General features: G+C 30.9%; 1 protein-coding gene across 1 annotated transcript in view; it reads right to left on the reverse strand.

Annotated features, from left to right (window-relative positions):
• The window catches only part of LOC129230091 (inositol 1,4,5-trisphosphate receptor-like), a 135,374-nt gene that overhangs the window by 28,744 nt on the left and 92,011 nt on the right, over positions 1-14,619 (reverse strand). The window contains exons 41-48 of the mRNA XM_054864485.1: positions 12,341-12,496; positions 11,176-11,333; positions 9,352-9,552; positions 7,061-7,171; positions 6,326-6,421; positions 5,412-5,660; positions 3,299-3,424; positions 1,034-1,100 (exon numbers count right to left, since the gene is read on the reverse strand). Coding sequence (XP_054720460.1) covers positions 1,034-1,100; positions 3,299-3,424; positions 5,412-5,660; positions 6,326-6,421; positions 7,061-7,171; positions 9,352-9,552; positions 11,176-11,333; positions 12,341-12,496 — 1,164 coding nt within the window. The remainder of the gene's footprint in view (positions 1-1,033; positions 1,101-3,298; positions 3,425-5,411; positions 5,661-6,325; positions 6,422-7,060; positions 7,172-9,351; positions 9,553-11,175; positions 11,334-12,340; positions 12,497-14,619) is intronic.

The following is a 14,619-nucleotide window of genomic DNA, read 5'->3' on the forward strand; positions in this document are numbered from 1 at the left end:
TGATGACTATTAATTAAAAAATGCATTACAAGACATAAATAACAATGTTGTAAAGCATAAAAAGTGAAAACTACAACTTTACTAGCACTTAGATTATTTGAATACATTAATATATATATATATATATATATATATATATATATATATATATATATATATATATATATATATATATATATATATATATATATATATATGAATTCAATATTGCACTGTCCCCTCTGCATCATAGTAGACTACACATAAATAGCAGAGCAAACAATTTTCAGATGGCTCCCAACAGATTTTTAGCTTATCCCTAGGGGAAAAGGGAATTGTATTCTAAAAAAAGGACCTTGGTCTTAATTTTTAAAAGGTTAAAATAAAGGATGCATTGCTTAATTAGCAGTAATCAATAACTGGTTACTTTGTCAATTATAAAACACTTTGATTGTGAAACTAAAATTGCAAATGTTAACCATGGAGCAACCATTTAGACACGGCTTATCACATGCAATAGCCATGACAGTGAAAGCATTAACAAATTCAACAAATTTTTACTAATAAATTGACAGAAAAATAATTGATAATACTTTAAACTGGCTGTCATGACACTATTTGATTCAAAATTTGTGTTACGTACATATTGTGTTAGGGGTGTGAACAACTTATTCATACTTTTTTTAAAAAAACAAAAACAGTGCAAATAGATAAAAGACATTCCAGGAAAAATTCGAAATGAAATAGCAATTTTAAAGGAAAAAGAAGACCAGATTTTGAAATTAAAAAAAGGGGGGGGGGGGACTGGAAACTAAAAAAGGGCGTTTTGTGGAATAAAGGGAACCGTTGAGAGCCCTGTAATTAATAGATCATAAATGAACATATTATTTTCGAATCATCTAATATTTTGTAGAACATAGTTTCTTAATATTGTTTCCTTTGAATTTGAGATTATAGTCTGCAGCTTAAAGAATACAATCATACTACAATATAAGATAAAATTACCTTAATGAGATATGTATTTTTTTTTTTTTGCAATAAAAATGTAAACTACCTCTCAACTTTTTCTGCCACTTCATTTCATTAAACAAATCATCAGTTCTCTCAAAAAAATCTGAAACCTGTTGAATGAAAAGTACAAATCTTCAACAGATGTAAAATTTGCAAAAATGTCCAAAAAAAGAAAAACAAAACAAAATCTCTATATGTATACAGTAAGCGCCGCTTAATGCGATCATTTTGGTATAAATACAGTTTTATAACAATAATCGAATGATAACAATAACCGAAAAGAACGGAGAAAACACAAAATGATTTTTTTCAATTAAGAAGCATTTATTTATATAAATGCAAAAATTACAATGACACAACTAAACAAAGTTTTGAATTATAAATTACTAAATGAGCAGAATGGAACAGCTCTTTTTCCCTAATACTAATTAAACCATCCGTCCAATGCTACAATGTCTTTTTTGTCATTTTTAATAGCAAAATTTGTGTTTTGTCTCATTAAAGGACTTTTTACTCGCACATTCTTTTCCCTGAAATTCATAAACTACAGTTTAAAAGCAGATTCAACTTCACCATCTTTTCCAGCACAATTTCGCTTGTTGTTTAAATTTTTATTTAGCTTCACCTTGTTTTCAATCTCATCCTGAGAAATTTTTAGTTGTTCTGCAGCAGTTCTTCGACTCATTGCAGCTAAATTGTCAAAGCACTTTAAAAATATCAATTTTTTGCTTGACAGGTAAATTATTGTGCCTTTTCTCTAGGGCTAAAATGTTTGACCATTTAGAGTGAAGTTTTTAGTGTAACTGAGCAGGCAGAAAAATTCTTCTGCTTTACTGATAAGAAAAGAACTTGTTTTCCCAGAAGTTTTACAAAAAAAAAGGGAAAAAATTGAATTATTAAAAAGTGATAATAATAAATGAAGACACTGATTACAATATCCAACTTTTTTAAACACATCCTAATATACAAGTGTTCCGGGACATCTTCATTTTGATATAACATAAAGCGAATGATAACATTAACTGGGCCCCTACTGTATATACATAAATGAAAACTGGTGGAAAATTCATAGCATTAACTACTGGCAGGAAAAAAAAAACAATATAAATGTAGCGAAAAAAATGTAGTTTAAAAAAATATTTGAACAAATTATATTAAAACTAGCACTTTAGATTTTTTTTTTAAAAATCATTACAATATATTATGTAAAGTATTAGGTCTACCAAAAATGATTTTAAAACTGCATAATTTTCTTCCTTTTCAAAACCAGAACTTTTGGGTAAAGCTGATACAAAAATTTTTTTTACAAGTATTAATACTGAGAGTCGAGATAAATCATAAAACATTTTCAAGTTAGGGAATAATAATAATAATAATAATAAAAAAATGTTTCATTAGCAATGTAGAATATGGATTGCTACATTACTTGCAAGAACCTGTAAGATATTTTGAAATACATTAGATTGCAGTAAGTATTCTACACAAGGGTACTTACTTGATGAATAGAAAAGTGAATAACATTTACAAAAACAAAACAATTTTGATAAACTCTGTCCTTAAAAAAACTATAATGGATGATAATTTGAATTAAAGAAAATTATTAAACAAACATACTTTCATCCTGCATTTGCTAGTGTTTAAATTTGTGAGGAATTTGAAAAGGGATTGTCTGGAGAGACAAGCAATTCTTAAGTTATTGAAAGTTAAGAAATCACCCTCAACATATATCTAAAATAGTTTGAAAAGTTTTATTTTACATCTCAGCAAAGTGGTTTTCAAACATATAACTCATACCACAGAGACAGACTAATGTAAGTCACCTAATAGCTACTTTACAGTGTAGATGGTAAAAAAATGGTCTGGCACATACAAAGGATGGGGCGTGAGCTATTTTAACACTAGTAAATAATTACAAAACTTTTTTTTTTTTAAAGAATTACATTCACACGCCTCGATTCCGGAATAGGATTCTACATACAATGCACTAATAAACGGAAAATTACAACTTTTGAACTTACCTTAGTCTGGCTCTGAGGTACAGATATATTATAAACAATTAAAATATACCTTTTGCTTAGTTTTTGTCTAAATGTTAGACTGCATTAAAACCATTATTGATTTCCTAAAAAAAATTGAGTAGAAAGCAGTATTTATGAGCAAATGAAACATTTTTTAACAAGCTCCTGAAACAGCTGATAAAGCTACTCTTTAAAGTTTTGTTGCACCAACCAGTTAAAAAACTTCTCAAATCAGGTGCTTAAATAAGATTATCATTTTTTTTTTCTTTTTGTTTCAACATATCACTAACCTTGCTTCCTTGCTCATCTCTCTCTGCACTGTAATAAACTTTCATTTTTGATTCTCTTGTTAAAAATTCACATATTTGTGGGACTGGAAAGACTATTTGCTCCATGGTACGATCATTGCGGACTATCTGGAAACAAAAATGAGAAACTAACATTCGAGTAAAAACAAGAAAGACTGAAAAAGTATTTTATAAAAATAGCTCATACTAAATTTTCTGTTAATAGCTAATTTAATTGTAAAAAAGAAAAGAGTACTGTAGCATGAAAAATAGCTGGTATAACACTATTTTTAACGCCAAGTGTAATAGTCCAAGAGCCCATGAATGCCCGACCTAATGTCATATTATAAAGGTCCAAAAATTTTTTTGCTTAGAGACATCACAGCAGGTAAGAAAGGTTCGCTATTAATTAAGCTGAGTGGAGCTAGCTTTGGCAGGAAACAGGTAGCAAAGGTGTGCAAAATTGCTGAAAAAAGCTAAACATCATAGGTTCATTCAATGTCACGTGACCTGGTAGTCCCCATCCAACTATCTCCGATTTTGAGGAGGTTCTACAAATGTGCAGACATACCTTTGAAACTAACCTACGAAAGTTTTCAGCTTCCAAGACAAAAATCATGACATACTTGCCAACTTTCGAAGAAAAAAAAACAGGAGATTCCACAAGAGGTATATAGATGATTCACCAATGATGTATCTTCACAACAGAATTATTAAATTATGCTTTCAAATAACATGAATGCTAAATTTTAAATGAAATGTGAATTTTTTGAAGATAGAAGCTAATTGGTAGCAGCAAGAAAAATATAACGCCAAGGAAAAACCAAATAACAAGGAGAATTTGCTTAATTTCATACATTCCCAGTCTCTACCAAAAAGGTAGCTACAAAAATTTAATTACTAAAATCCAAAATAAAAAAAAATCAATATATAATGAAAATAAAATATTCAATGAGTAGGTGAAGGGCAACACTTGTCAAACAACTTCAAACATTCAAAATAATTAAAATATTTTCAAGATGCACAAGGATTGAAATCTGCTGCAATTTTCGGCAAAGCACGTTCTTCCTTGAACATGCAATGTGGAAAGCTTCCAAAAAATAAATTTCTATAAAATGAGTCTTTAATTGGAAAAAGTCTTATTCCCTGACATTAGTAGATGACTAGAAAGGGGCGCCATCTATTAGAAGAAAGTGAAACTTTTTGATGATTAACTGAAAAAACTGCGCAAAAGGGAGAAAATCGTAAAAAACAGGAAACCGGGGAGATGGAAGAAAAAAAAACGGGAGTCTCCCGTTAAAAACAGTAGAGTTGGCAAGTATGTCATGAGGATCTACGATACCTCAAAAAGAAAAGAAAAAGTGGACTCCAAAATGGTCTCCAATGGTGCGGGGAAACCGTACCAAACATGGCAATTCGTTTCACAAAGCTGATTCGCAATTTTGAAGCCCCCTTTTTCTTTCGATCCTAGATCCTCAGGATTTGGGTCTCGGAAGTTGAGAATTTGTACAGGTGAGTTTCAAAGGCATGTCTGCACCTCTACAAAATTTCATTCAAATCAGATAGGTCAGGTGGAGATGACAAGGTCACTTGACATGGAATGACTCAGTTTTTGATGCAACTTGGCTACCTGTTTCCTGCCAAAGCCAGCACGATTCAGCTTAAATAATAGTAATCCTTTCTTACCTGCTGTGATGTCCTTATGCAGAAAACTTTTGAGCTTTATACTATGACGAAGGTCTGGCACTCATGGGCTCTTACTCTACAAGCATAATTCATTTAAATTTGCAGCAAACAGTTAAAGTTTCTTTTTTTCTAATTTAAGGCAAAAAATTGATCCGATATAAAAATTGATTATGTTATGAATATAATTAAAATTATCTATTTAAGTAAATATTTTGTAAATTGCAGTTACCATCACTAATTCAACAGCATGTATAAAAGTGTAATATTGTAATTCCAAAACTTGCATATTCAGTAGTGTTAAGGTGAAAATTTTTATGAAAATGGCAAAAAAAAGTATGTCATTTCCAAACATTTTTATAACAAATTAAGCCATATTAAATTTTTACGAATCAAAGTATACTTATTTCAAGTACACAAATTGCCGACTGACCTCAATTTGTGCAGTATGACTTGCATAGTACTGCAATGCCTGATTCATTTTAGATTCTGGATCAGCAAGATTAGGCTTAAGCATTGCTGCTAACTCTTTATTATGTTGTGCAAGCTGATGGCATAAAATGTATATGTTATGACCAACTTCTTTTGGTGATACTCCATCATCTGTTTCAACAACTTCTTCACTATCTTCATCATCTTCATCCTCACCTTCCTGATGATATGCATTACAAGCAACTTCTACCTAAAAATTTAAGAAATGGTAAAATGCATCTTGCTCATAAAAACTAATTTTCCACAAAAACATTTTAAAAAAGAAATTAAAGAATTAAAATTAGTATGAAAAAGTGAAAAAAGGAATAACGACGCCTCAGAGCAACAGTAGAATATATTAGTGTTATTCCTGGGATTAGATGTCTTACTGTTGCTCCGACGCGACGATAAATAAACCAACTAATTGTATTACAGAAGCTTTATAAGAGCATTTTCCCCCAATTATTTATGAATGATTCAATTAATTATTTCATAATTTTTATTCAATAGGTACAGTATAATTTCACTTACTCACAGCAGTAGCAAAGTAATACAATCAATTATTAATTATTACAACTTAGGAAATGTTTTCTCTAATCTTTAATGTTATTGTTTCATGATTAGATAATCATGTATAAAAGTGAAGAAAATGGAAAAAAAAAGACCTATTTGCATATCTACAGCATGGAATGTATAAATTATTTCTGCAGGATTTTCTAAAGGTAATTATTTTGAATTTACATTTCAATGCAATAAAATACATAAAAATAAAGAAAATTGTTATAACATTAAATGCAAGGCGCAAAACCATTAGTAGAGCAGATAATTTCACCCAATTCATGATACAAACTATTGTTCAAAAATTTCACTTCTTACCAATTGCTTAGGGCTCATATTATAAAGAATTCTTTCTGCATTTTCACTATCACCACGACTTTCCATAATAGCCAATAACAATTTGGATGCATTGTTCTGGAAGACAAATTTTAAATATAAATTCCTTGGTTGAGAGCATTTACTAAACACAATATTTCATCTAGCAACAAACTATTTTAATGGAATTTCAAAAACAACAGGGTACATTCAGTCTTATTTCAACAAATAAAAGACAGAATTGAGATAAATTTAAAAAGTGGATAAAAAGTAAAAGAATCAAATCAAAATCAAAAGAAAAAAGAAAAAGGGTAACTTAAGACTTATAGGGGAAATGTTTTTAAAAATGGGTATACTATGCTGTTTAACAATTTTGAAAATATTTCATTGAGGACATGCAGTTTTCAACTCAGAAAGTAATATTTTGATTCAATTCTCAAATTTAAGCAGTGTTGTAATTTAAGCATAGGTCCATTATGGCATTTGCTAAAAGTTTATTATAAAAAACCTGCTCCCTTATAATTATAGTCCTATGTGTCCTACGTTGTAATCAAATACAAAATACTCAATAGACAAAAAAGTTAAAAAAGCACAAAAACTTTTGATAGCCAAGAACTTGCGACCAATTTTCAAGCTTGATTACTAAAAAGTGCAATTAAAGAGCTCAATACAGAAAAAAATTACTAAAGAAAAAAAAACAAACAAACTTAAAAGCTAATAATAGCATAGAAAACGTACTTTTAGTTCTAGTACAAGATCCATCCTTTTCTTCCCTAAAGGATTAATATCATTCAGAATGAGAGCAATAATTATATCAATACCATTACTCTCATGGACAGCAATGCAATTCTACAAAAGGGAAAGAATTGATAAGTCAAAAGATTACGAGTAAATAAATACAACAACAGTTTAGATGAAATAAACTGACAAATTTATATCATTTTTTTTAAATCAAAAAGGGAACTGTTTTGTAACGATGTGAAAATATAAGTAGAAATGAGAGTAATGATGCATGACAAAACACCGTACAGAAATTCTTGCACACATTTTTAGTACCTGCATAATAAAACTATGAAGCCCAGTGGCTCAGTGGTAGTGCTTCGCACTCCCACGCCACAGGCCCAGGTTCTATTTCCGGGTCGGGCATGGTTGACTCAGCCATTCATCCATTCAATGGGTCAACAAAATGTGTACCAAGCGTACTGAGGAACCAAACGCTGGGGGTTCCGCGTTAGGCTAACCACCTAACCAGAACATATGTCTTGCATCCCAGAGCCTCTAATCAGGAGAACTGAGGGGCACAGCAGGCCTTGGCCCTCACAGGCTGTCATGACACAGGGTTTGATATAGTAAAACTATGATAATAAATTTGAATTCCGCAAACATACTTAGTTTAAAAATTGTATACATAAAAATTTAACGTTTGTATTATAGTAGGAGTGTTTAATTTTCATAGTTAATGTAAGCACTTTTCTTTTTACAGAAGTAAGACATGTTAAATAGAATGTAGGACATGTTAAATACTTTGGATGCTTTGGGAGGTAAATTTATCTTTCTTTCCCATCATTTGGATAGTATTTTGATTTGCAGAGTAAAATTTTGAATGATGCATGATATTTTGAAATTTCATAGATTCTTGGTGCATTTTATTTTATTTCAGCAGGTTGTTTCAGCCTCTGTTGCAAAGGAGTTTTGGTTAAGCCAGACTTGAATCAGTATCTTTGGTTTTACTGGCACTTGATTATAAATCAATTCTAACATAGCACTGCAGAGTGGTTTGTAAACTATTTGTAAAGATGGATTTTATGAGTATAGTGTTTATAGCTAACTCATGCAAATCGGAGACAATACTTGTATTGAAAAAAACAAAAAAGCAAATTGCAAATTTAGAAATGAAAATGGCCTCACTGTATGTATTTTATGAATATCAATACAAAAATAGAGATAAATACACGTTTTATTAACAGAAAATAAAAGAAAAATGCTAACTTCAGAACAATAACGGGTAACACTTCAAAAAAAAAAAAAAAAAAAAAAAACACTGTCTTGTTGTATTCTATAAAAAACATTTAATAAATTTTAAGGGACCCAAATAAAGGCACTCTAATTCTGAATAAAAGTACACTCCAAAATGTGTAAAGGAAAACAACATGCTGTTGATTGACTATTAACAAAGTAAATTAAATTTAACATTTAAAAGCATGATTTAAATTATTTCAAAAAAAAAAAGGAAAATAAGGAAAATAAAATGAGCATTAAAATAAATTTTAAATAAAATTGTATTGTAAAATTGCAGATATATTTTCAAACCATTTCAGAGCAAAATAAAAAACATTTCAAGATTAAAACTATTTCTTGTTTTCACTATTAAAAATGAATTATACATTTGCATACAAGTCTTTAATTGTACATTTAAAGAGAGATAAATTTTAAAATAGCAAGATAGCTCTTTGGCAAAAAGGCTCTTTAAAAATATTTAACTAACTGCTTCAAAGTAAAATTTATTAAATTGGAAGAAAAAAAGATTTAAAACTGTAGCAATGTAAAATTTATATTTAGTTCTTGAAAGATGTTTGAAAAGATCATAAATATAATTTTACAAAATAAAGATTATTAAAATTTAAAATTAACCTCTAGTGATCTAACATACAGTTTAAAGGAACAATCTGTATGGTGTTGGGAATAATTTTCATTAGAAAAAAATTGATTTAATTCAGATATAATGGGGGCCCATATGCAAAATTTTAAGGGAGGGTTCAGATATTTACCCCGTGATTTAGCAGGATATTTTCCACATGGAAACCAATTTCGATACAGATCAGAGTTATTAAAATTTGACATTTTTAATAACTTATTCATTAATGGCTGAAGAAAAATGTTTTTACATTTCTACAGAGAAAAAAGTACTAAAAACAAGAAAGTTCTCATTTCTGGGGGGGGGGGGGGGGACCCCACTTGCCCCCCTCCTCTCATATGGGCGCCCATGGCAGTTATTATTTCCTCATTCTAAGTGAAAAAATTGATATTACCTGATTTTCATGACAAGGACCTTGGCAATATTCTGTAAGAGTTTCTAATGTTTGATTGACTAGCGCTACGTTGTGCTCATTTATGTAAAGTCCTAACAATCCTAAGCCACCAGTTGTACTGCCACAAATACAATCAAGAAACATAAGGGTTTCAGAAACAATATTGTAGTTGTTTTTATTATTCTGATTTCTCAGGAAATTCTGAAAGTAAAAAAAAAAAAAAACATTAACAAAACTTATCAAAGTGAAAATAAGATATATTTTATCTAAGATACTTCAAAAGAGTTACAGGGCTTCTCACAATACTTTTCAATCTATTTCTATGACTATAACTTTAACAATTTTTTTAAATAAAAATAAAATTAATTATAACCATAAATTTAAAATATTTTTAAGATAAAAAAGAAATTTTATATGCTTGATCTTTACAACAGCAGCATTCTTAAATAATGTTAAGAAATTACTCTGAAGTTTTTAGAAGAGCTTTAACATATAGGACGCACATTAAATGTTGCACAGAAAAAGTTATTACATTCGTATAAACAAGTCACATTTTTACTCATTCCACCTTGCTATCAAATATCAACATTGGTTAAATGATTTCATTTCCTATTCAGTTTCCAGAAAATATCACTAATTCTGATCCACCAATCATCTTCATCTTTCAGTCACAATAATTAATACTGTTCACTGTACAGTTTACTGTATTATTGATTAAGTTACTGTACTTTACTGTACATTCTCTCTTTCTAACTAATTATTACTTTTGTGCATCTACACTACTGTACATTGTAAATTCATTTATTTCTGTATGAGGGCATTGTAATACATAGTTAAGGGAAAAGTTTGAAACAGTTTTAGGGACAGACCTAAAATAACTGTGTACGTGTTTCGAAAGGTGCACACATACCGTATCTCACAACAAGAAATTTTCACTTAGGGAGTGTTGCAATGCATTTCTTGGGTAACTCAAAACTCCGCAAGAATTTGAAAAAACTAGTTTAATCATAGAAGCTTTAACCAAATAGTTCAGTTACACAATTCTGTATTTGTTTTAAGCTCATTAATCTGGAATAGCCATTACTGAACAGCAGGCCTCACAAAAAAGCAGAGTATATATTCCTACTCACTAAAAGTATTTTAACAAATACAAATGTGACGGCCACCAAGAGGCTCTGGGCTCAGCTGGTCCTAGTCAGTATATTAGTCAACCAATGAAGATCAGTGGCCTTCTTAAAACTATCTACCCCCTTACTCATTTCAGCCTGTTCTGCTAAGCCGTTCAAAACATCCAAAACCCTACAAAAGCAATAATTTTTCCTAATTTCTAGATTATCCTGAGATTTGAATAGCTTAAAACAATGACCCCTTGTCCTGCTTTCCGTGCAAAAGTTTAACCCATTAACATCTTTCATATTGATAAATTTGAACAACTGAATCATGTCTCCCCTGACTCTAACTTGCTCCTTTTAAGTCTGGTATCATGATTTAAACCTGAAAGTCCTCTTACTAGCCTAGTAGTCCTTAAAATTGGTTAAAATAAAGGAATATCTTTTTCAGATAAGGAGACCAAAACTAAACAAGCCCCAAATGAGGTCTTACCAAACTTCTATATAAAGGCAGAAGAACCTTATTAGATTTGTTTGAAATAGACACTAGAGAGAAACCACCAAACACAATATGGTTCCACTTCCAAAAAGAATAGAACTGAATTGTACATGGTCTCTTATGTTATAAATAAAATTGAATGAAAAAGATAACTTGTGAGAAGATACTATTTCGAATATTCAAGATTTAACCTTACATGATGCTAACATTACTTACTTGTAAGTCGTAATTGTGGTTCTCACATAAAAGTTGCAGAAATCTGAGAATGGGCTGCATAATCATTACTTCCTGCGGCAGCTTATTTTCTTCTGCATCTTTGGCTTTCTCGGCTTTCTCTGCTAAAATTTCTTCTAAAGCAATATGACTATGGGAACCTAATGAAATTCAAGCACAAACAGATTCAATAAAATATTACTTTCTATGGTTCAGACTTAATTTATAATTGAAACAAAAAGTTAGACATATATGTATTGTACGAAATACATCAATGAATTGACCGATGGTTTATCGGAAAACTCACTGTGAAGATACTACAGTGAAACTTCAGGTAACTCGACTCGCGGATAACTCGACTACCCCAGTAAGTAGACATTTATTTTTATGGTTGGCTCAATGCTAATTTCAACAGGCAAAAACAACTCCAACTTGAAACATATTTGCAGGAACTCCTATAAGTCAACATCCAATTGCTATTCTAGTCCAATTTTTTGCTACCAACATTCTTTCATATTGACCTCTTCTCAGAATTTTACGATGTGGTTTCTTGGTCAGTCTATCCTTTTCTGGAAAGCTCTTTTAGAGAATTCCATCCTTTATCCAGGAGAGTCAGCCCCCCACCCAGTACTGTAAGTGCAATTCTAAAAGGCGAAAAAAGGGGGGGGGGGGTTGGAGGATAAATGAGCCCAGGGGAGTTCTCCAGAGAAAGAAGGCACCATGACATGTTTTTCAAACAAGTGTGAATGGGATTTTTTAACTTTAACAGACCTGACTGACAAGAAGCTTTATCGCTTTTCAAAAATTGGATTTATTTCTCATGAGGTATTCAAATTATATTAGTGATTTTATTATTCTCATCAAAAAAAAAAAAAAAAAAAGACAATTCACTAACTGAAATTCAAAACAATAATGTGAATGTAGAGCATTAGTAAGTGTGTGATGCAGAAACTAATTAGTAATTAAAATTATGAAACCTCTGTAAGTTGACATCGCCTCGAAGTCAAAATAGTTTCATGTTCCTTTGGGGAGTTGAGTTATCGAGGTTCCACTGTATCACAATATCACAGACGACATTATGCATTACTTCATCAAATTATTCAATCCTTAACTGCACTTAATATCCATAAAATGAAACTATTTTATTTCAAAAAAAAAAAAGTTTTACCTTGTCCAAGATTTAACAGATCAGATTCAACAGCTGATGCTGCTCCACTTGTTCCGAGTGTGCGGACATGAGCATATGCCTTGTTTGTTGCTGCAGCTGCATCTTCTAACTGTTCTTTTAACTCATCAGTCATAACAAGTCCATTCTGCTTTAAATCTGTAAAATCGGAAGAAACAAGGTGCAAAAGACTTAGCAGAAGATAATTAACATTGTAAAATAGAGCTAAGCTATTAGAGCTATTTAGAGCACAAATATTTATTTAAAGGCATCAAAATACAGATTAATTTCACACAGAAAAGTTAAATAAATAAATGAAACTTCCTCTTTCTATAACAAAAAAAAAAAAAAAAAAAAAAGACATGAATGCATGAATTTTCCACATTTTTTCCTGTTGTAATTAGCTTTTAACAAATTTTGGTGTTTGCAGAAAAATCTGAGGTTTTGGATGGTAAAATGTTTTTAAAGGTACAAGAGTTGTGTCTATATTAACTAATTTATGTGAAAAGTTTGTTTTAAATTGTAAGGAGAAAGAGCAAAATAAAATTCAAAAACACAATGGCTCCACATTGCACTTTTACAACCAAAAAATATTTGGTCAACTTTGCCGATAGCACAAGCAAAAACTCCTCATTACAGTAAATTATATTAATAAAGATGAAAAACACTATGTGTTAAATAAAATCTTTGAGCTACAAAACCTAAGCTCAAAATTGATGGCGATGAAATGATTACCTTAAAGGGCACTTAAACATCAAATACAAATGTTAAACAACTTTTAAGCAATGCATAAACCCTGAAAATTAGAAGTTGAACAGATAATAAACTTTCAAAAAAGAAATAAGAACATAAAGTACTTTGTATGTATAAAGTATAAAACATGCACTTTCAATAACAAATCTTGTAGAGTACTTACAATTGTGTCACAAGGGCGGATCCAGAAATTGTTCAAGGAGGGGGCGATTGTTTTCCACTCTTTACTCTAAAGAGCTTCAATTTCTAAAAGATTTCCAAGGATTATACTGAACCCCATTGCTTACCCTTATGTAATCATAGGTGTCCTACAGTTGTGTTTCTTTCAAAAAATATCCAGGGTAAACTTTTGAACCTATCCCTAATATCATCTAAGATCGTCTAAAATTGAGATTGAAACTTTACTTTCGGAAAAAATCCTGCTGAAAGTTCCGGTTCCCTACCGCAGAGTAATAGGAGATGTGCTACAATTGTGTTTTCAAGACTTCAGTTTCGGAAAAATTCCGGGGAAGAACTCCCTTTGTTCTAATACCATCGACTATTAGGTAAAATTGCTTTTTAATATGTATCGAAAATATACACGAAGGAAGTTCCAGTCTCTCCGCTCAAGGAGGGGGTGATCGCCCCTATCACCCCTCCCTTGTATCCGCCCTTGTTGCGTCATGTGCAAATAAGAACATATAATGTAAGTAATCAAAATATCCACTAGCATTACATAAATAAATGAAGTTACCTGGTGAACCAGCAGCTTTGAGAGAGAAAACAAAAATATATTAAAATTACGATAGTTATTTAAGATAAAACTTAAATTATGAGTCTAACTGCAAAAAGAAAAAAAAAATACTCATGCTATTAAATGTAACATAAATGAATACAAAAATGAAAAAAAAAAAAAAAAGTATCTATAACAAATACAAAAAAACATAAAATGTTAACTTTGTCTTAGGTTGGTCTAACACTAAGTTAACAGTTTTATTTAATATTAATAACACTACTGCACAAATAACAAATTAATGGAAAAACAAGATTAATAAGACTTGAGATTCTTTTTGAACAACAATAAGTAAATATGTAACCAAAGAATATTTCCAGAATCAATTGTTATTGCACTAATGGTGGTTTTCACATTTTTCAATTAATATGTGGCTACTAAAAAACCAAATCCAGTGGCAAGACACCCATGGGGGGCCAGTGCCCATCTAAGTCTTCCTGACCAAGCGATCTGGGGGCAAGGCAGATGTTTCGGTTAGGTGGTCAGCCGAACACGGAACCCCCAGGGTTTAGTTTCCAAGCACGCTTGGTACTCATTTTATCAACCCACTGAAGGGATGAATGGCTGAGTCAACCATGCCCAACCTGGAAATAGGATCCGGACCTACGGCGTGGGAGCGTTAAGTGCTACCACTGAGCCACTGAGCTTCATATGTGGTTACTACTAAAATACAATTTCAGTAAGAAAAATTTACTAAATTAATACATTTAGTACAAAAAGAAATTTCAATTGTAAAATTTAAGTCAAAGAAAACAAT

This window comes from Uloborus diversus, chromosome 9 (genome assembly GCF_026930045.1).
Source record: "Uloborus diversus isolate 005 chromosome 9, Udiv.v.3.1, whole genome shotgun sequence".
NCBI classification, from domain to species: domain Eukaryota; kingdom Metazoa; phylum Arthropoda; class Arachnida; order Araneae; family Uloboridae; genus Uloborus; species Uloborus diversus.